Source organism: Falco punctatus (genome assembly GCF_963210335.1).
Source record: "Falco punctatus genome assembly, chromosome: 4".
In the NCBI taxonomy this organism is placed as follows: domain Eukaryota; kingdom Metazoa; phylum Chordata; class Aves; order Falconiformes; family Falconidae; genus Falco; species Falco punctatus.
The window spans coordinates 4,907,319-4,930,359 of record NC_137583.1 but is presented as its reverse complement, the minus strand read 5'-3'; the positions used below and the strand labels follow the sequence as shown (position 1 = coordinate 4,930,359).

Genomic DNA, 23,041 nt, shown 5'->3' with positions numbered 1-23,041 from the left:
TAAAAATCCTCTTTTAGTTTATTCCAGAACACTGTTCCAAGAAATAAAGAGCAAATAAGAGCATCTCCCACATTTCTGGGAGTCTTTACATGTGTTACAGATCTTGAGATGATTAAATACCACGCAAGTGAACAGGGAGGTTTTGACCAATAAAGCCAAGCTTCGTTTGAAACGAAAAGTTATCTTTCATCTCGGCATCAAACTAAAATGTAAGAATTATCAAAGATGCCAGCATTGTTGTGAAAATGGTGTTTAAGGAGTGACAAGCAGAAAGTCTGCACTGGACATAGGCTACCCAACACCTTTAGTCAGAGTCTGTACTGCTGTACCAACCATCTCAGCCCAAACTTTCTCTGGGAATTTCAGCCCTCCAAGTGATTGTGGTGAGCTCCTGGCCCTTTGCCACTCAGGCGGGATATTCTTGGCAACAAGTGATAAGGGCGCTTGTTCCAAATAAGGAGAAATCTAGAAACTAGTTTGTCTCTGCAATCTTGGAGCCAAGAAAATCTGCCAAAACTCATGGAGCCGGACACAGGAGGCGGGCGGGGGCAACCCACAAACCCCCCCAAATGAAGCAACAAAGTGAACTTATGACTGTCTGTCTAGGCACTACCAGCAAAATGTCATTATAGAGCAATGATGATGAAATACATGGACAGTAAATGCAACAGATCTGATGAAAGACCTTGAAATGTTTACGCTAATACAAAGTTTCAGTTTCACATTCCATACAAGCTTTTCAAACAAGAACAGTGCCAGAAAACACAGAAGAATGATCTTATGCTTTACCTTTTATTAAAACAAAAACAAACCCCAAAACCAAACAAAAAAAACCCAAACCCCAAAACCCCTGCTCCCTGGTTTTTCATTACAGCCTGTGTAGTTTGCAGGACAGGTAAAAAAAGGCTTTCATAGTTGGAAAAAAATGCTTCAGCTTGTTTGCGAGACAAACCTGCGTTAGAGTTACACACTCCTTCAGGTTGCAGCATGGCCAAAACCTCGATTTAGAGTTTGCAGAAACAATGTGGTCCCAACAGACAGCACAGCTGCACAGGGTTTGTTTTACACCATGGAGCAACTACCCTACAACCTTTGCAATTACTACACATGTATTCACCAGCAAGACATACGTATGCAGAGGATGAATAATTTAGCACTTTGAAAACAAAACAAAAACCCCAAGAATGCTCTAATCCTGGTTCTACTCCAAACATCTATTATTTAGTCTGACTGCCCCCATTCTATTTCCTCCACTTTGATCAACTAATAGCCAAGAAAAGCAATTACTAGCAAAAGAAAAATATATTCTTGGTGTCTTTGAACTGTTGTGGCAAGTGCAAATGCATTACTTACTATGAGAACAGAGGAAATATTTCTTATGTGGCTAAGATGAGAAAAGGGGGGAAAGGTAGGAGGAGGCAGGGGAGAAACTATTATTTTATTAACTAATTAGATCAGTGTTGAATGAAAATGAGCCTGCCTGCAAATCTCTACATTACTGATTCTGAAGAGGAAGCTGTAGCATACAATGGAGATAATGAAACACTTTGATTTGCATTTGAAAATGGCTAGCCCTGCGTGGATAGGGGAATATGGCCATCTAGAAAATAATTTAGTTACTGTAAAGGGAGATGGGGGGAAATCACTGCCAACTAGCAGGTTTGTGAAAATAGTGACTGCAAGAAACAACTGGTCTTGGACTCTGTTCTTCAAAGTCTTCTGGTGTCAGCATGTGAAAGAAATGTCCCTGCCATTCCTTCAGTTTTTGTGACCATCTTGTGAACCAACTATTCCTATGCTACTGCTTCCCATGAATGTCCACACTTCCACAGTTCTAGACTGTCAGCTATACCACCACTAAATAAATGAGAATAAAACCAAGCAGGTCTGCAGTCACAATAGGCCCAAAACCAACTCATCTTCTTGAATACGAGCTGTGGGTTGGGCCAGACACGGCCACAGCAATGACCACCACTCTGCCCCAAGCTGTTTCACATGTTGGCCCATGGTGAAGGTGATGCTTAAGGAAATAAATTGTAAAATCCAATATCCTTCCTCTCAAAAAAAAACAAAAACCCAAAACAAAACCATGAAGAGCATATGGGAACAAAACCTTACTACAAAAGCACTCCAAGAAAGAATGAAACATAATGCCTTAAAAAAAACCAAACCAAGTGAAACCACCAACAAAAAAAAACAGAAACAAAAAACAAACCAATGGAATTCGGGAAAATATAAATCATCTTTTGTTAGTGATTTCCCAGGGTGCTCATTCAACAACACACTCTGCTAAGTCCCAGAAGTGCACGGAACAGCTGCCTTGCAAACCTGCGACACTGCATAGTTTAAAGCCATAGTGTAATTTAGAATAATATTATTCCTCAGATTCTGGGCTGGCAGCTCAGTGGTACTGCCAGCGGATTAGTGAGCTGCTAGCACTGGTACAGTCTCTAAGGCATCAATGAAAAAGGGTTGATGGATTTTTGGATGTTTCTCTTTTTGACCTGTGCCCTTTTAAAAGGGAGAGATGTGATGAAACAAAAACCTCCTGGCAATGGGGTAAAAGCAAGACAACCTACAGGAAGCAGCTACAGAAAAGGAGAGGTTACAAGTGGAATTCATAAAAGGAAGAGATGAAGATTGTTGCTGGGTTAAAGGAACCAAAGTTAACAAACATACTGTGAAAACCAAGGATTTCTAAGGAAGGGAAAGTAGTGAAGCAGGGCTGGTGGGCTTTCACAGTCCTGAGCAGGTCAATACTACCTGTAAAAAGCAACTCCGTGCCACATGCCAAAGGATTTAGAACTCTACCCGAGTGACTATGCCCAGATTACCTGCACAACATACGCATGGAAGAGATGTGAACACCCACTAACCCTTCTCTGGACACTCATCAATCCAAATTACTAAACACACAAACCAAACCCACCAAAGCCCAACCGCCACCATCACCCACCCCACCCCCCGCCATCTTCATACAGGGTGCAAGACTGACAGAAGGATGGGGTGGGGGGTGGGGGTTAGTCTCACAGTGCACAGTCCGACAGCTTTGATACTGTCAGTTAGCTTTTGAGTGACCTTTCCAACTGGAGGCCTGGCCTTCACTGTCTTCTGATTACTTGGTTTGCAAGCTGAAAGGTATGTTTTTGAACAATAGTATAGGAACCTATACGAAGTAATCATATTCCTAAATGGTGTTCATCATTATACATATCAGTCTTCCGGATGAGATTCAGACAACGTGACAACATTACAAGCATCCGTCATGGTGCCTTTGTTCCTCTACCCAGAGGAAAATTATGATTAAAGCTGTGTCTTCAGTTCACCCAGCCCATTTTCTTCAGTGGAGCTCTGCACCAACAACTGCTGGGAAACTGTAGAAAGCTCTTTCTTAAGAAAAGTAAGTATTTTTTCTTATGAAATAATTATTTTGAAGGTTACCGAGGTTGGGGTTTTTGTTATTTGGTAGGTTTGGGGGGTTTTTTAGTATTACCTGAGCTAGCAGAAGATGCCTAGTGGTACCCAGCACAGCCCACAACAGCTGTATGGTTCTGACACCTGAGAACACACTCAGCCTCACACCCTCCAGTCAACAATACCATCTCTGGTGCCTGGTATGGGACATCCTCAGGTGACAGGGAACAGTCAGTAGAAGTTATTCCAGCCTCTAATATGGTAGCAATAGATATACGACCACACTCTTAAAGGCTGAAGTAGAGGGTTTATTTTATAACTCTTATACTGGTTGCAAGAACACATAGAGGTTGTAAGCATGTGCACCACAATCACTTTGCACCCAGTTATCCTTTTGGACAGAGCCCAGAACAGACTCCAGCTCTTCCAAATCCCAGTTGAGTACTCAAGCTTTCCCAGTTAATGGGATTACTCACATCAATAACTGCTGCTTTTATATAAATGGAAAGTGCAGACTCTTGCTTATGCAAACAGGGAACTACAGGAGAGTCTGTCCGCTCTGGAAAAGTTTATGAATATCTGCATCTCCTGTTACAGACTCCCCTGGTCTGCAAATGTAAGGAGTGTTATGCTGACCTCAGGAATGCCTAGACTTTGTGACTAAAATCCACACTTGTGCCCTTCCAACTCCAGCAATAATCAAGCAGGAGTCATTACAGGACTATGTTTGCCTGTCATCAATACCACAGCATCTTCATGTCCATTTACATTGGGTTAAGCATTGCAATACGTTGGTATAATATTTCATACTTGCCCTAAATCTAAGTTAGACAGACACTTACAGTGCAGATTTCAGTTATTATGACATGTACCTGGTGATTACACTAATGGCTAGGCACAGTCCTTCCCCTACTCACAGTAACAATTCTACACTGTATTGTATAATGATAAAATAGTGATACTTCGGAATTAAACTTTTACATTAGCGAACCTGAAACTCTGTCCAAAATATTCCTGGTCAATGTGAAAGTTCTTTCTCCATGGTGCAACTGAAAGACAATAGGATTAACTCTAACAGACGTCTGCAACAGCTAAGATAAACTGGGATTACACTTATAAAGCTACTGTGAAGAACGTCCATAAGAGAAGAAAATGCTAATTTTACATTTCAATGGCTGTAGCACTAGTGTGGTACAAGCTGCTCCATCTTAACTACAGGACACTCTCAAGATTTCCAATGCCAGCATAGAGAGGCATATTCTTAACTACCCTGAAATGAGTTTGGGAGCTGGGTTTTACCATCCCAACACTAGAAGGTCAGTGGGCACCTCCTCCACTTTCAAGGTCATGTGAGCTGCATCCATTTGATATTCCAGCAACAGTCAGATGTGGGAAATGGCCTCATCAGTCTCCCAGCCACACCGAGGTCTTCTCATTACAACAATCTTTATCTGTTAGTCAGAGTGTTTGCTTTGCTACCACCACCAAACCCCCAACTTTTCATCATGGTGCGTTGCATTTAAAAGATCTCTTTATCAGTCCCATATCACTAGTTTACATAGTTTATTCAGACTCCAGAAATGGCAATGCTCCACTTCAGACTTAGGTCGTTAAAAATTATCAGTCTTGTTCCCCATACTGAAAGTATTCCACGAACATTTTTCTCCTGGCTATCAATGCCAAGGAGGATCTATCCTCTTGTATGGTGCATTTGGCTGCAATCACTAATTCTGTAATCACAGTGAGTCAAAAACCCTCTCTGGAGTGTAGCCTAGTGGAGTCTGTGTTGCTGTAAGACACCCACATCAACACAGCAAAAGGCATCTCCACCCTGCCATTCTCTCAATGAGTTTATGTCTCCATTTTTGGACGTATTTTCCTTAAATTCAATCAACTGGTGTCACTAACATGTTTTATAATTATCTTCTAGAAATGGTGGTACGGAGGAGAGTTTAGTACTCTGCACATTCGGCTATTATTCCAAAATAAAATTAGATTTTAGACACACGCACAGCCCATCTCACACCCTCAAGGACAGCATGCATCACTTGTTCTGCTGGGAACAATTTGTTAAAATTCTGACTCCTTCAGATAGCCTTTTCCATAACCAGTGTTCCTCTTCAGAAACTTGGTATTTGTCTGTGAGATTTGACTTAATGCTTTAGTTATAGACTATTACCAATTAAATAAATCGCCACAAACCCCGGACAGAGCTAATTTCCATCTGCCTTCTCATACACTGTATGTTGACTAACCTAGCCCTAGATCGCTTCTAAGTACAAGGTATCTCACCTGAGACCAGTTCTTTACCTGGAGTGAAACCAGGGTTACTTTCCCATTGGGCTGGTCTTGGTCTGTTAGATCACATTGCCCTTTTTGCCACAGCAGCTCCCCCAAAGCCCTGTATCACCAGTTCAGTTCTTCTAGCCCCCTGTTACCATTACACCATTCCAAGCTCCAAGCAATTAAAACATCCTGCCGTGAATTTATGCAGCCAGCACAATCCTCAGCTACCACGCAGAAGACTCACTAATGTACAAAGGATCTCCTCCCACCCCTCCTTCACAGTATGTAGGGCACCACAACGGCATCCTATCCAACCCCAGCTAAAAAGAGATAATCCACAGCAGATGACATAATTTTTAATTGCACCACAATGTGAGCCTCAGATCGTGGCAAGTCAGTGTCAGCATCTTCCATGAAAAAGCCCCCTTGGCCGTGGAAGCCTCTGCCCTGGGGTGCAGCTGGAAGAATCCACTCCTGCCACGCTGCCAGCAGCAGTGACAAGAGCCCACAGAGCATCCTCAGGACAAGAAGTGACACCGAGCTGGCCTGCTGCTGCCAGCCACCTCCTCCAGCAGCACGTGCCAGGGGACATCAGGCAGGAGCCCTTGAAAGCTGAGGTTTATCTAAAAGGCTCCAAAGCTCTGGAACAGTCCTACACATTGACTGCTATTTGTAGAGAATATGCAAGATAAAGAATTGTGGTTTAGAAGACAAAAGGCTCAAGTTTGTGACTTTAGTTCCACATCACTGAAAGTGGATATAATTAAATCCTGGTTTTCAATAGCTACTTCAAAATGAATGTCTCTGTGATGCAGAGACACTGAAAGCATGAAGATACTTTTTATTTAACCTCAAAATCTATTTTTACTCCAGAATGCTAATTCTCCCCGGCTGGAACTTTGTCTTCTTCCTGGCATGGGTGGGAGAAATAGAAAAATGAAGTGGGGGGAAAAAAAAAAAGAAAAAAAAAAAGAATGGGGGAAAAACAGTCAGGGCCTTTCACAAGAGCTATAGAGAATAAGGAGGGAGACAAAAAACATGCAACAGATTCTCTGTATCCTGCAAACCAGATGAAAGCAACTCCTCACCCTGCAAAGGTCTGAAGGGGAGGACAAAACTTATGCACCCACAAAGGACAAAAATTTTAATCACACACTCAAAGGCTTTACCCCAAGAACATGCAAAACCCCAAATTCAGCACCATAACCACCTCTCACAGTACCAGAGAACTGCAAAGTCTTACTTTGTTTTTGTTGTTTTATTTTATTGTTCTCCTTTGCTTTCCATCTTACAGTGCAGAGTTTTCAGTGCTACTTCTTCTGGCTAGACTGTGTAGAGCAGCTTTTTTCAAAGCACTACAGCCCCCAAGGCTGTGCAAGCGAGCAAAGATGCAAGCACAAGCAGTGAACCCGCAGGTGCAGAGCAGAAACGGCTTCTCACCTGGGGCCCAGCTCCACCCAAAAGCTGCCAGGTGCAAAGCTTCTTCAACATCCTACCAGCTGGGAGACAGGGAGGCAGCCTGTGAGCTTTGTAATGTCCCCCTGCTGCCCAGGGCTGAGGCAGGGGCTACAGGAAGGCAGCACACCCTGTGTTCCCCGTCCCCGGGAGGCAGAGGCACTTTGGGCTGGTTTGTGGGGTGCAGCGTGTCTGTGAGGGAGCAGCCTGCTCCAGCAAAACCTCACACCTAAGGGAAGGGGGATAAGCAGGAGGCGGCTCGGTTTTTCCCTTACTCTCAAGTACCAATAGCTGTGCTAAGAGGCATTTTGAACGAGACCTTTGCAAAGGAGACTGATGCTCTGATGTTAGAGCCATTATTGTAACATGTCCCTTGCTACAGCTTTAACATCAAAGGATGATCCAAACCATAAAAACCCTAAGTTTGAAATTTACTTCTGTCCTAAATCACTAGACTGAGTAATAACTGATATAAAGGGGAAGAAAGAAGTGCATGAAATTCTACTTGGGCATCTTACAGCAAATATAAGAATTTTGGCTCATTACAGTTAACAGCTTACCCTTCCGTGCCGGGTGAGCTGAGCTCTGGTACTCCATTGTGAGAAGGAGCAAGGTCCAAGCTGAGCAACCTGCTGCCTCTTCTCTGTATCAGGCTACCAGAGGAATCCTAGCACAGACTAGTCAGCACCTGCACTATTTTTTACATACGAAGAGACTGTGAAATATCTTCTGCCTGGTGCAGAAAGGAAACAAAAATATTAGGTAAAATCACCTTTCTCACCCATCTACTGCCATTTCCACTATGTGTTATGTAAATTCCAGTCAAAAGACAAGATGATGTTTCATCCTGTAATAGACAATTCAAATTTCTAGCAAACCCACAGATTTTAACTTCTTCTTCCTTCTAATGACAAATTTGATCTTCCTCAGTCTCTCGGATCACTGCATCTCCCAAGGAATACAACAGCCAGGTACAGAAAGGTCACATTTTACGGAGGCGGAAGTAAGCAACCTGCAAAGCTAAGTAGAACACACATTGTTCAGGCAGGTCACATAAAGGCCATTCCCAATTTGGGGAACACAGTAATAATAATAATATGAGGCTTTTACACATATATGATCATATGCCCCAAGTCTGCTACAATTGTTGTTTTCTGCATGAATTTATCAGCTTGCATAGATCTTGGGTAGCTGCTCTTAATTCCTCTCAACCAGACAAGCGGTGGGGGGCACAAAGAAACTGAGGGAACAAATAAAAGCTACTTAACTCACTTGTTAGAAATGGACAAATTAAAAAAAGAAAGAAAGAAAATCACTGCTGTTCAGGAGAGAATTCAGGAAAGCTATTGCTGTTTTAGGAAAGTACAAGAGGCCGTAAGGGTACAGCCCAGGCCTGAACTCTTTTCACTGAGACCTCTTTTTGTGTACGTGGATACGTGCTTTCATTCTCCATCCAGGTTACCCAGGCAAAGAAAGGGGAAGGAATGCTACCGAAGGTGGGAACTGGGCCTTCTAGCAGGTAGACTGGTTGAAGGAGACTAAAATTCCAGCCCAAAGCCATTGTGACCTTGTGAGAACACATCCTCACCTGTCAGTGGGTCTTTGGTGGATGTATCTGTTCAAGTTCAATCATGAGCACTGTCCTAAGAAAAAGCAAAGGGTGCAGTTATAACTGTCCATTGCAGCTGCTACTAACACTGACAGGGCATACGCTTTGGGTTAGTAAGAGGTAAAAAGATTCCTCTGGTTATTTGGGGAACAGAAGATTGTGAAATGATCTACTGTAAGCCACTCCTTTGCTTTGACCAGTTGCATCAAACAGCGATTTCTACCCTTTTTGAATGCCTACTGGACACAGTGCTGATGGAGACAATTTTTTATAACAGTATTTTTCTTCTAATAGTATGCAAAGCCTTTCCTAAAACTTTATCAATTACCTGCCTAGAAAATGAAAAGTAGCTGTTAAAAACTGCCAGATCCTTAATGTGATTGACTATGGCTGGTTTTAGTCAGCAAAAGGTCTCCAAGTAACAAATGACTTGTCCATTCGTTCTCTGACAAGAAAGACCGGCCAGGCTTGAATATCATTTACGCTCAATCAAATACTAATGCTGATGGAAAACTCTGGGGTTTGGTGACTCTCAATGTGCCCCACTGGGGCATGGAGAAATGTATCGCCACTTAACATGTATACTGCGTAATGGATCTGAAAGGCTCTTCCAGTCATCACTGCGGCTGCCTCTTTATCTTGCCAGGCCTGTAGCTGTAAGATATGCATTAATTGAAATGACAAATTGCATAAACATGCGTTTCTCAGTTGGCACTTCCCTGCTAAATGCTTATGAAACTGTTAACTACAGAAAACAAAAGATGGATGGAAGAAGATCACTTTTACAAAATTATTTTTATAGAAAAAACAGAAAAGTTTGATGTATGCAAACTCACAGGCATCCCATATTTCACAGCTGGGGAAGAGCAATAATTTTCCCCCGGTAATGGGTCTTTATTATGTCAGATACAGAAAGATTTGCACTTTATTACTGGTAAGAAAGTCCAAATTAAAGAAGTGACTTCATGTGGTAGAAACTGGCCTTGGGATATAGTGGATACAGGACATCTCCCCTCTCACCATATAGGTGATTACAAGATTTTAAGATGCAGTTCAAACAAATGTTTTACAATATAATAAAATCGTTGATTATGGCATAAAAAGCCATAAAATTTGATCTCTCCCTTTTTTTTTGTGTGTGTACACACTGGTCAAAATAAGATCAACTGTAAAAAAGAACAGATTATTGTTTTGCCAGGTTGGACCAGATGATCCTTGACGTCCCTTCCAACCTGGTATTCTATGATTCTATGATTATTAAACTGCAGTGTAGCAAACACCAATATATTGTACCTATGTGTTTCCTTTAAAACATTGTGCAGAATAATTATAGCTAGAACAAAGGAAGCTCAGAAAATTTGAACACTGGAGCTTTTTTTGGTTTTTGGGGAGGAAAAAAAAAACCACCAGCCATAAAGAAGTTCTGATATTCATTTCTAAATTCTAACAAATACTTCGATTATACTATGCTTTGCCACATCTGGCCTTCAGCTTTGGACCTCATCCAGTTTCCTGTAGAACAAGAGGAAATCGAGCTCAAAACTTTGGTTGTGCTATTTTCTAAATGGCATAATACAAACCATCAATTTAACTAGCATTTTCCTCTGCGTCATTTAGTAACACAACTGAATTAATTTTCCTGAAGAAAAGAAGCAACTCCCCTTTTTGTTTATTTAAAAAATTGCAACTGATTCCTCAGTGGCACACCCAAGCCTTAAATAAGAAGCAGTAACTAATTATTTCATTATTTCCATGTTCCCTTTCAGACATTCCTTTAAGAATTATAAAGCATCTAATCTGCACTTGTAGTTACCTAAATAAAATGCGTCTGTATAGAAAGGAATCCCAGCACCTATAAAGACAACTACTATAAATGCATTGTGAGTTTTTACTCTAAAGCACGACATTCTCTTAAGGCCTTGGTCTTGCACTTATTTAGCATATGAGTAGTCCTACTAAAGCAAGACTCATTCATAGGTTTTTTCACTGGTGGAGTTTTCTTTTATTTATATATATATTTTAGGCAACATATTATGAAAGTTGGAAGGAGGAAAATAAACCGGTAACATGAGGTGAGCTAACCATCAGTGTACATGTACAGCCTTTGACACAGCATCTCGACACAGAGAAATCGCAGCAAAGTCAGTGGCTAAGCCAAACCATAAGTTTGTGTAATAAAGAGAAATTGTTCAAGGTTTTTCCTTGAGTGGCAAAACCCAATACTCCCAAGTGAATATCTTTCCCCTCTAGTGCAATACCCTGCAGATGTGACTAAACCTAAAAATAATTTCTAAGAAAAGGTTCCAGCATTTAACACAATTTATGTACTGCCTTTCTAACCCTTCCTTCGTTCATTGTCAAATGATGATGTAAAGAATTTCATAAGTAAACAAAACAAAACAAGATAAAAATTAACTTAATTTACACAACCAATAAAAAAGTTTAAAGCAATGATAGAAAAATAATATAAAGGCTAGATACACTAAATGCCAGTTCAACTGTATTAAGCTTTGGTAGAACAGTTAAAGAGCATAGCACCAATAAAATCCAATGTCAATACATGCTTCAGTATGCATGAGCTGTGATGAAAATGTAAATTTTGGCAAGAAAAGTAGTGTATGTTCCCTGACGCCACAGTTTCATTTCAACATCTAACAAAAAGTCTTTAGGCTCTTTCACTTGTCGCTGAAGATAGACAATGCCCGTGTACGAGTTCAGCCTTCGAGTGCTGAAGTAGTTTTCTTCATTTCCCTTGTTGATAGTAAGGATTATGTTGTCTCCAGCATAGGCAGGCGATGGTCCAATACGGAAAATATGAGCTGGGACCACGATATTGGTCTGGAAGTTCAGCTGGTAATAGGTAATGCGCACCGGGGTATTTTGGCAGTCCAGATAATTAAAACAACTGATTCGTTCACACCTCCTAAGAGATGAGAAATGAAACACGTTCAGTGTCCATGTAATATCAGGTAAAACATATATTTCACAGTATTGCAGTATATCAGACAAACATGAGTCCCAAACTTCAGCTGGGTAATTATCAGCTGCTTGTTCTGCTTTTACAGTACCCATAAAGCATTTGTAAACAATATATACATCAGTGTACAACAGCGTAAGAAAAACATCATGGACATGGGGAGCTGTGTTGGGAAGCTCCACAACGAGGAAAGAGCCAGAGTCATGTTGCAAGCACAGAGCTTGGAAGAGGAATCTGTGATCCATCACCAACAGCACAAGCCTAGGACAGTACTCCAGGAAAACAAGAACAAAAGCACTTTAAAAGGCAGCTAATAGGAGACAAGCTTCTCATCCTGCAAAGCTGCACAGTTCTATACGGCAGGAGAAGTACGTTTTAAGTCTAACTTAAACCCAACTACATATGGCAACTGAATATGGTTTCCCAAAGCGCTGGCAGCCACTGAGGCAGGAAATGGGTCGGAGATTCTGGGGCTGCCAAGCCTCAGCTGCTGGGGAGCTGGGAGCAGTGGGGCTGTGCCATTCCCAGAACCGTGAAGCCTGGCAAGCTCACGATCCTGCTCCCCTTCAATGTTTCAACACTCTCCAAGGAACCGCAATCTGATTATTAAACAGGGAGCCCCCAAACCACTGCAAAAGTGGTGCATGGAGCAGGCGGGCAGCTACTGCAATAAGATCTATTTTTTAAAAAACTTAATTATAAACAGAGCCCTTTAAGAGCTGCAGCAAGTACAGCTGCAAGCTCTGATGACTGCTGTTATAGCAGCAGTTGGGGGGCAAAGCGGGGCTTCTAGGGCTTGGAAGAAGGAAGGGGCAAAAATGGACAGAAAATCTAGATGGGGGAGTATGTGCTCCAGGTACTGAAGCATCTTAGAGCCCTGAGTATTTACATCTGCCCACAGACAGAAGCACTACGTAACATCCACAGCCACTGGACTAGGCTGCTGGCTTTGTTGTGATGGTAATACTTACATGTCAGAAACTTTTCTGTAGTTGGAAGGGCACTCGAAGGACAGGCAGCGGAAACTGCCCTGGATGTTATAGCAAGTCTCTGCAGTGGAACAGTTATGGGTTCCTATTGCACATTCATCAATATCTAATAAGAAGAAACACAAGGGAAAAGACATGCTAAGTTCAAAAATAAGAAGTAATCACAATTTATGGACTGTAACATGCTTATGAGACGCTGTGTGCATAAGAAGCAAGAGCAGTCTGTGGGTCTGGCTCTGCAAGCTGAGAGTTACCTCTTCAGTACCTGTGCCTGCTGTCTGCAGACTAGGACTGTGAGAACCCTGGAGGAAACGCACGGGGTGTGAAATGCACATTCAGGTGAGGTGCGTCAGGTTCATCTCTGTGCATGGACAGACACTGGTTGGCATTTGGAGTGACGGGGTAAATCACATTGATTCCTATTCTGCTAAAGTTCATATGCCTTCTATGGAAAAAAATTTCCTTCCTTGACATTATCAGTTAAAAAGAGATGACAGTACCACTCAGCAGTGTGTGCAATGGACAAGGGATCCCACTCTTCCCTACAAGCAGTTTGTGATGCTGTGTAGTAGTCCTTCGCCTGCTTGGCAGAAAGTGTGGCCAGTTGCAGCCACCCAGCACATGGCCAGGGCCTTCTACCATGGGAGGAGTTTCTTTCTTTACCTGTACTTTGCAAACATTGGCACACCCCTGTGAATCCAGCTAGCCTCACTCCAAACACATCTGGTACAACACTGGGTTTAACTTCAGGGGAGAATAAACATGGGAGGGAAAATAATTTCTCAAAACCCAAGATCCTCCTGTCTTACTACTTCCCACTGCAATAGAAAGCAAACATGAACATGTTTGGTTCAAACCAGACTTGAACATCTAGACAGAATCGCTAGTGTTGCCATATTGTCCCTCGCTCCTGAGGTGTCAGAGATGTGTTGTAAGTGATACTATAGACCAGGTTGAAAGGAACCAGAATAAACTAACTAGATACCAGTAGTATAAGGCAGTGGAACCCTAAATTCTCAGACCAGCCAACCTGCCCATGCCCACAGCTGCTGTGTAAGCTTTCCACAGCTGTTCTGATTGAAAACAGTTTTAAAATAGTTTTCTGAAATGGATGGGCCAGTTTTTACAGCTCCACAGGCCAAAGGTACTCCCTGAAGCACAGTTTCATGCTCACAGCAAGGTGTTTCTAAACAAGCACGGTTCAGCACATGAGCACAGTGCACACACGATAAGCTCAATTGCTGTGGGAAGCACCTAACTGGTTTCAAACAGCAGAGCATGTGCACGGATTTCTGCACAGTGGAGACACTGCATGCAAGCACTGGAGTACAAGGGTCAGTCCCTGATGAAAGGTGGCCACTGCTATAAATTGCTCACACACTTCTTACACTATTTGTGATCACAACGGCTCCCTCTTCATGGACAAGGCTGTAAAATGTCCACATATCGCAAGCAAACAAACATTGCCCCGCCACCCAGTCTGCAAAGGGCCTTCCCCTCCCCAGAGCAAGCACACCTAACGGGTGGAGGGATACCCTACTGCTGCCTACACGTGAGCCATTCACAGCCTATTGTGACAAAATCTGTCTCTCAGGAATAAACAAATCCCATCAGAATAAAAGAACCCATCTTAAAAGCCAACAGGACCTTCTCCCCGACTTCCTGAGAACTGAGAAAGCTGGGCTATGTCAGAAGAAGAATTTCTCTATGCATGCAGGTTGCTCTGGATTAAAGCAGGGGGCAAATACAAAGCAAAGTAGCCAGTTCTATACAGCTGCATAATAAAGGAGATGTAAGCTCCACCAGACTGTTATGGCATATGGGAACTTAAGAACAACACTTTAGAACGAGGCGCACATTTTTGAAAATATAAGTTAAATATAAGTATCTTCCCGTAATGAGAAGTAATGTTGCAGAAGACATAAAAGAACATTTAAAGCTCAAAGACACTTTATGGCCTAGAACCTAGACGTGGTTACCTAAATAATATGTACGCACAAGCCGTGGGCCTTAAAATGCTGAAAACCAGATGCAATAACAAGGATCCAGCCTGAACAGAAAATATTGGCAAAGCTCTCACAGTCACATTGTGTACTCCCAAATGTCTAGACAACGCACGGAGGCTTTAAAATGAAATAAACGCTAACAGACAAACCATGTGGACTATGTAGGGCTCTGCAGTTCTGCCAATTGTCACAGAAGAGGGAGACTCTTAGAGGAAAACTATAACCTCCCCCTCCCTCCATTCCCCTGGGATGAGAACTGATTTCATACACTGAACTGACTGGTTTAAAAGTCTTGCAAAGAAAAGTATACAATAGGAAGTAGGAGAGAATCAAAGTAAATTAAATCCCTTGCTGATTCTCAGAAGTGCCCCTAGGTGAAAAGAGAATTTCTTCCATATTGCAATCATTGTCATGAAAGCACTCACTTCACCAGTTTGGCTGTGCTGCAAAATACCATAGGCAGTTTCTCCAAAAAGATCCATATGTTGAGATGTTATTACATGAGATACAACTCATCTGTTTGGAAAAAAAAAAGGTACAAAGAATGTACCACCAGTAACTCTTAAGAGCTGGTCAGATGACGAGCAACCGGCGCCAGATCTCTAGCTGGTAGAAACCAACAGAATCTTCTCAAGTTTAGTGCAGCTGGCATCAATTCAGACTGCTCTTCTGACCACGCCTTCAGAGACACCTCCGTATATAAGCCTTCCCAAACTTGTAACTATAAACTTGCAAAGCTCAAAAAAAGGGCACGTACTTGGGGGCTACTCCTAGTGCGTGACCAAACGCCAGCCTGCCCAGCCACACACACAGCTGCCACACGTGCTAAGTTCTGCCAGTAGACCAACGCCGCCCTTTAAGGAGGCTGCATGTACCAAGTGGCACAGGCACTCTGAAAAGCCTTTCCAAGTGTCACTGTACAGCTCGCTCAGTTAGCAAGGCTAGTCTATATAACTGGAACCCTCTCCCCTCAGGGTGAGCATGCACGGAGGATTTCACACCACACAAACACCGCAAGTGTGATCCATAGGTCTGTGTGGCAAACTGTCCTCCTCCACCTCCAGCACCTGCAGCGTGCTGGGTGCCTCTGCCTTGGGAGAGCTGTGCTGGCCAGTTAACGAAGTGGCTCACACTGTTAACTCTGGAAAATGTCCTCAGCTCAAATCTGACAGAGATGGCAACTAACAGGCAGAAAAATAATTAGGAAAAAAAAAAGTCTGAGGAGAGTTATAGCTGCAGTTTTCTAAAGGTGAGTTTTATGTAAGAATTTAAGTGCACATGGATATAATGGCATTCATACCGAAAACCACATTTTAACAAACTCCCAACTTTTAAAATCTTTAAGAAAGATTTTAAGCATCATTTAGCCTGTTTCCCTGCTCCAAAGTCAGGACCAAGTATGGTCATGCCGTTCATGACATACATAGTGTAAGGTCACTGCCAGTACCACGGAGAAGAGAACTTAAGCACAGGAGATAGGTAACCAAAAGTTATGTGAAGGGCTCCTGAAAAACTAAAGGCAGGAAATACCTGGTAGTTAGTGTAACCCACTGCAGGAACGCATGTAGAGTACATAAAGGTAACGAGATCTTCAATCATCATTATACAGTCAGTGCATCTTTTGGAAATGGGGGAGTTTTACTTCAAAAACAGACAGCTGTGCAGCAGATGAAAACCACCAGACACCCAGAAGACACTTCTATGATTCTGGAGAAAAAGTGTGTGTGTGTGTGTGTGTAGGATATAAATCATTTACACTAACATTTACTAACACCAACATAATTAAACTTAGGTGGCAGACTTCTGGATGTCCAAGTCCGCATTACAGCTCCTACATTCACTCTCAGTTTTCTGGGGCAGGAAAGTGCATCTCATAATGAAGCCACAGATTTCTGCATCTGGCACCTCTAAAAAAATGGATCGCTTACTGCTGTGCCAAGGTGCACATACAGCTCATGCAAGTAATCACGTGCTCCAATTTGAATGATGAGGTGGGCTCCCTTAGGAATTCATTTAAACAATTAGCTCACATTGACAGGAGAGTTGCCACAGTACTTTTTCTAGCAAAAGAAAGAGCTGACGCTGCACATACCAGTATTTGGCAACTTTGTCAAATACTGGCTTTTTAACAATGACTAATATCAAACAAGGAGTCTTGACTGAATAACTGTAATGGTTTAGATAATTTCAAGGATTAAAGTTTCATAATTAAAGTTTCAGTTCCTAAACTCCTCATTACCTCGACAGGTTCTTCCATTTGCTGCCATGGTATATCCCTGCTCAGGACAAGCACACTGATAACTACCAGGAACATTGACGCAGCGGAAAGTACAAAGGATGCCGGCACTCTGTGTGCACTCATCGATATCTGGGGGGGAAAAAAAACCACAATTACAAACATATGACAAAAAGAAAAACAGAAATCTGGAAAGGGACACTGTAAAAACACAAGAATTTTTTTATCTGGTGAATTTCTAATATACTCTTAAACATGAATGCAACCGTGAAAGTTTGACATTGCTCTAGGACTGTTGATGGTGCTTTCTGAAATGCTGCACACAAGATTGCTCCCAAAAATGCTGGTTGCAAGTAGTATGGACTCTCAGAAAAGTACAAGTCCTGGGCACATCTGAGTTTAAAAAACTCTCTCTTGTACCTCTGTAGTTCTTCTAGGATTGTTTTGGGGGCTTCCTTGCACTAGGAAGAATGTGGGTTTCTGCATCATTTCTTAATGGAGACTCTCCAAAGTGTCACTATTGGTAACTTCAAGAAAACAGGCAAAACCCTTCCTGTCTCCATCCTGATCACTCCTCATTCACCCACCAGCAGCAGAAGCAGGAGCAAGCCTTCATCCAACCATGGCTGAGAGGAGGCTTTAATTAATGTAATGGAGGTATAGATTTATCTTCCTTTTATTTTTTTTAATCATAATCTCTAGCCCCATGAAACAATAACCTCACCATTTCCACAGTCACATAAATGTATTCCAGCCCCCAGTAGGAGGCATGAAAATGAACTGCATTTTCCAGTAGCTGGTAGAGTTCCCTTTTGCAGCTTTTGCATCAGGGTGTCACTATCATCCTTAGCCATCACCTGCAGCACTAGGTGCTGCTGAGAGTCAGACAGCCCCAGCTGTTAAAGAGTATACGCATCTTTAACTTGCTCTGACAAAGCAGCAAGCCTTACCTTTACAAGAATGCCCGTCTTCTGCTAGCTGGAAACCTTGCCTGCAGTAACACTGATAGGAACCATAAACATTGGCACACTCCTGGCTGCAGGGACTAGTATCACATTCATTCACATCTGTATCCAAAAACAAACCCACAGACATTGCCACAATGGTTCAGAATGGTATCTTCCACTATATCTTGCCTCTCAGAATAGCTACCAGATCCTTCTCATCAGAGTGAGTAAGGATGGATTAATTTGTCCCAGGAAGACGCTTCTGCTCCCTAGACAGAATGCATGGGGATTCTCACGCAAGAAGTGTGAGATGTCTGTTGCACCTGACTTTTTTTTCTATATATGCCAATGCAAACACATACACATGCAACACGTGTTTCAGACCTTATATGTTATGGTTGATTAAAAATATGCAATCATTTCCTGAAAAAAGTAATGGTGAATTTACAAAGGTTCTATACAATTAAAAATAAATTTTCCCAAGTTTTGTCACTACCAAATTTCGTCTTTATTAAAATAAGAATGAAAGTCTCCGATTCTTTGTTATGTTCTCCTTTTCTCTCATCTGGAAGGAAAGGAAAAAGTATGTGAGGGAAAGGAAGAAAGAGAAGAAATTTGTCAGCTTTCATCTGACAGTTTGAGTGTTCAGCTGAATATCTGCAAATTTCAGCACACATAAATCATGGGTTTACTGTATTTATATTTCACCTCCACTTCTCTAAAGTCCCTTAATTCACACTGTAATTTCTTCTCCGTAGAAAAAATGTCTGGTACCTTCACAATGCTTCCCATCATAAGACAAGCGGAAACCAGAAGAACAAGTGCAATGGTAGGACCCAGGGGTGTTCTCACACGTGTGCTGACACAGGCGTCCAGGGTAATTCCAGCACTCGTTTATGTCTGCCAGCATAATAAAAAAAATGCAATCAACTTAGAAAAAAGAGCATCAAACCAGATGCAGGAGGATATTTTAAAAAGTGTCAGAGATTGTTTTGCGAAGCATGGAACACTGCAACCTCAGGTTTTATGCAGTCTGACTTTATGCTCTAATTGGTGTACAGTAGTGAGAAAATACAAAATGCTGTATCATAATCTCTTATGAAGAAAGTTGTGAAATCTTCAGAAAGATAAATTTCTACAGCTGTAGAAGTGTAACCCCTAGGAAAGCACTTTGCAGATTACTTTAATTGATAACCTCCAGCTCAACCAAACCAAGGACACCCAGTCTGAAATCACAGCATGGAGTGGCAGAGTTCTAAATAGCCAGTCGCACTGAACAACAACTGCTTTGGAGGTGATTCCATTATCTTTTGAGGCACTGCATTGCAGAACTAATAACTGCACACTAGGATGGTGCTAAATACTGCCTTCAGGTCCAAGGCTCAATCAATCAGTCGTTTCATCTCATCTTGTGCCTTACATACCAATGCAGCTTCTGCTGAATGCATCGTACTGATATCCCATCTTGCAGTCACAGCGATAAGCCCCAGGAAGATTATGACAAATCTGCCCTTCGCCACAACGGTGTACCCCAGTCTGACACTCATCCACATCTGCAGAACCAGAGAAAGCAATTAGTTTAAACACAGTTTGCTGAAAATCAATGTTTACAAAGGGGGTGGGGGTGGCAGCACAAAATACTTAATTAAATATCAGGAATAGAAACTGTTAGGGTTGTCCCCTGGCCCACTGTGCTCTTCTCAAAGTCAGCTTTACGTAAGTAAAAGATTTGAAAAGCAATACGTTATCTTAAAAGTGAAAATGGTAACTGTAACTGCAGTGGAGCTTTCCCAGCATATTCTGCATTGCAATGTAAACATATTTTGATTTTGATCAAACCATGACATTTAAACACCCTATTCTGATGTTCTGCCATTACATGAGTCACGACAAGCAATTTAAAGCAAAACAAGCACTAGCCAGAAATTCTGATCATCTCTTCAATTAAAGCAATTGCTATTTTCATCTGCAGTTGCCCTTTCAATCTTGCTTCTGCTATCTACCTTTTGCTCTTTCCCTATGTTGATCTTTTTTCTTTTATCAGTCAACTCACATTTTGATATTCCTCATGGCCTCTCATCAAAATTCCAATACCAACAAATTAGCTGATTCTCCACTCACATGCATCACTTCCAATCTCATTTTAAAAATCCTCAGATGAAGATGAGAGTTTTCAATACATGCTGATTTACAAGACTTGCAACATGACTAAATAGCTCATCAGTATCTAACAAATCCCCATTACCATCTGTGACAAGAAGCATCAAAAAGTCTGATTAACCCTCAAAAACTTGTGTTTCTTCAAGTATTCTGAGTTCTGCCATCAGATCCTGCTTCCTTCCTATTATTCACATCTTCAACGACTTTTAAAACCCAAATCACTGTACATGTAATATTAATTAGGATGGTAGTCTAAGGCTGGAGGTTCTCCATACTGCCCTATTTGAAGTCATAAATTTGAGCACTATGACATTTCAAAGGGTTCCTGGGCAGTTCTCCATCAAACAACAGCCCTGGAGAATGCTCCAGAGAGCATTCACTTGCTGAGAAAATGACGGGGAAATGAGAGCAAGTTACAGAAACTTGGATTTGGAAAAGTGGAGATTATATCAACCCTGATGAGAGGTGCTAGCAAATACTTTGTTCAATATTTCAGCACAGGCTCCCACCTACACGGTCCCTGCTAGCACCAGGGTTAGGGAAGGCAGGGAATGCCACTTGCCAAGCAAGGAATTCCTGATGGGCTCATAGATTTCTGCTGAAACAGCCTCCTCACTTTCTCTTAAGATCAGATGTAGCATCAAACCAACAAAGTTTCTAATGCAGACACTAATTTGTAAAGTAGGAGTTTTATTTACAATGAATTCATGTGTGCGACCATTTCATTAGTTTGTCCATAATTATATATTCCATCACGTTCACACTTTAATTACTTCTAGTGCATTATACCATCAGAAGTGTGCCATATTTCACCAGTTACAGTAGTTTTCAGTTAAATATAAGAGGTATTTTTTAATAACTCATTTACTCAATCGGAAAGTATCAACAGTTTGAGGAGAAATGAATCCTGTGAACAGAGAAGATGACCACACAAGTGTAGTTCTGCTGGAGAAACATGTGCAGATGATGTATTTACTACTGTGAATATATCTGAATCAGGAATTGAATTAGCTATTGTAATGCCTTAAAGAAAATAAGTCTTTATCATAGAGAAGAGAAATTAGGACCATATGCTTTTCTTTGTTCTTCTCCATGCTCTCTGCCTACTTAAAGAAAGCCATATATAAAAAAAAACAAAACCAAAACAGCCAAAAGATAGAGACTGCAAATGGAGACTGAGCACAGAGAGCAAAGACAGAGAATTAATACTAAACATTTGTTTACCAAAATCAAACTAGAGAAGCTTCTTTATACCTGCTCCTTAAAAATATCGTCAATCATGTAAAGTAGAGACGAAGTGTCATCAGTAATTACAATGTATTGTGTTATCTCATCATGCTCTAAAGAGACCAATGCTGTATTGGTAATGGCAATTTCATCCTCTGTCACGTATTTACACACAGTCACTCTCTTTTAGGAACAAGTGGGGAAAAAAGCTGGATTCTTCCTATAAATCATCAGTTTGAAATTTAAGAACGTAATTTGCCCTAGCCATGATTAGGGCTTGAAAACGAAGACTGTTAGCACTACAGCCAGGACTTCTGAGCTGCTCAGTGAGGACTGCTGAATTGCGACAAAAATGAGACATTCATGGAGCTGCTGGCATGGTGGTAACCCTCAAATCAATTTCAGGGTCACCACACTTTACCTGGTGCAAACACATCTATCCCAGCTGACTGCTGAAACAGAACCAATCGAAACCAGCTGAAGAACTGGGTCTTTACAGCAACGGAGACATACAGGACTTTTGGCCCTTCCCTTTGTAACAACTGAAGCATTTCAGGCTGCTGTGTAATAGGGCAGCGAATGACACTGCACTACTTTGCCCTGAATTTACACAACACAACCTCCTAGAGCTGTGTTAGGAAGCCTTTTAAATGTCCTCATTTATAGGCATAAACTGTCTCCCGTCTTCTGCTACTTCCAAATCTTCCTCACCGTCTGACTGGCCAGTCACCTTCTACATGGTCAGGGTAGTCCTGGACGTAAAATTGGGAAGGAAGATAGAGCCTAATGAAGAGCAAAAAGGAGAATGCAGAAATTTCTGTGGAAATGGGGTCTATCTATACCACTGTTTTTCACAAGTTGCCAGTCACGACCAAATTAATAGCTGCCAGTATGGCTTCCACCCACCTGTAACATCGCACATTGTGTTTATTTTTCATCCTTCCTTTTATTTAAAGGGAGCACAAGTAGAAATCATTAGGATATCATCACTAACCAAAATGCTGATTTGTCATTTTTTTATTTTTCCCCTGCTGTTGTTTTAGGATTTCCTACCTCATGTAACAGCACGTAGGGTGTTAAAAAACACATAGGCAGCCTTGCCTTGGGCACCCAGGACCAAGCTTTCAGTTCCTTTGTGCCTACTGTGCTCATTTACAGAACAAATGCTAATAAATGATGAAATCTGCTATTCTGAGTCAGTAACTCCATAAACACATTGGAACAAATACAAATCAGTATCAAGCTGTGTGCCAGCCTACATGAATATTTCATTCTTTCCACAAAGAAAGTAAGAATTTATTCTAAACATACACACAACTGGATGCAAATGGGGAGCACCATTTGCTACAAAGTGGTGCTACAAAGAGCATCCACTTAGTACTGCTCTTGTGAGTCCACAAACGCAGCGTTTCTCATTTGCCGCATCCCATGGCTTCAGATCATATCACTTACAGTGGGATACTGTAAAAAAAAATAGCAAAGGATCATGGTGTTGACTGACAGCAGGAGTTTAAAAACGAACTAAATAATATTCACTCCAGAATGGAAGCCAGCAAATCCCATATGCAGTCGAAACCAGCGCCACCCGGCATACCTCCGTGCAGCAGTCAGACATCAGTGCAGAATCCTGTAGTCCAAACAAATCATTGCACTGCTTGGACAGCAAATTCCCGTTCCTCAAATCCATTTAGGAATCTGGCAGTAACTCAAACCCTCTTTTTGGAACTGAAATGTA

General features: G+C 41.7%; 1 protein-coding gene across 11 annotated transcripts in view; it reads right to left on the bottom strand.

The window, feature by feature from the left end:
- Positions 1-2,117: 2,117 nt before the first annotated feature.
- Positions 2,118-23,041, bottom strand: part of FBLN2 (fibulin 2) — a 121,991-nt gene continuing 101,067 nt past the window's right edge. For all 11 annotated transcript variants that reach the window (XM_080387085.1, XM_080387088.1, XM_080387091.1 and 8 more), the window contains 6 exons: positions 19,344-19,472; positions 18,694-18,819; positions 17,923-18,039; positions 16,976-17,104; positions 12,713-12,836; positions 2,118-11,687 (listed from right to left, as the gene is read on the bottom strand). In XM_080387085.1, the coding sequence (XP_080243211.1) occupies positions 11,330-11,687; positions 12,713-12,836; positions 16,976-17,104; positions 17,923-18,039; positions 18,694-18,819; positions 19,344-19,472 (983 nt within the window). In that variant the 3' untranslated portion in view covers positions 2,118-11,329. The remainder of the gene's footprint in view (positions 11,688-12,712; positions 12,837-16,975; positions 17,105-17,922; positions 18,040-18,693; positions 18,820-19,343; positions 19,473-23,041) is intronic.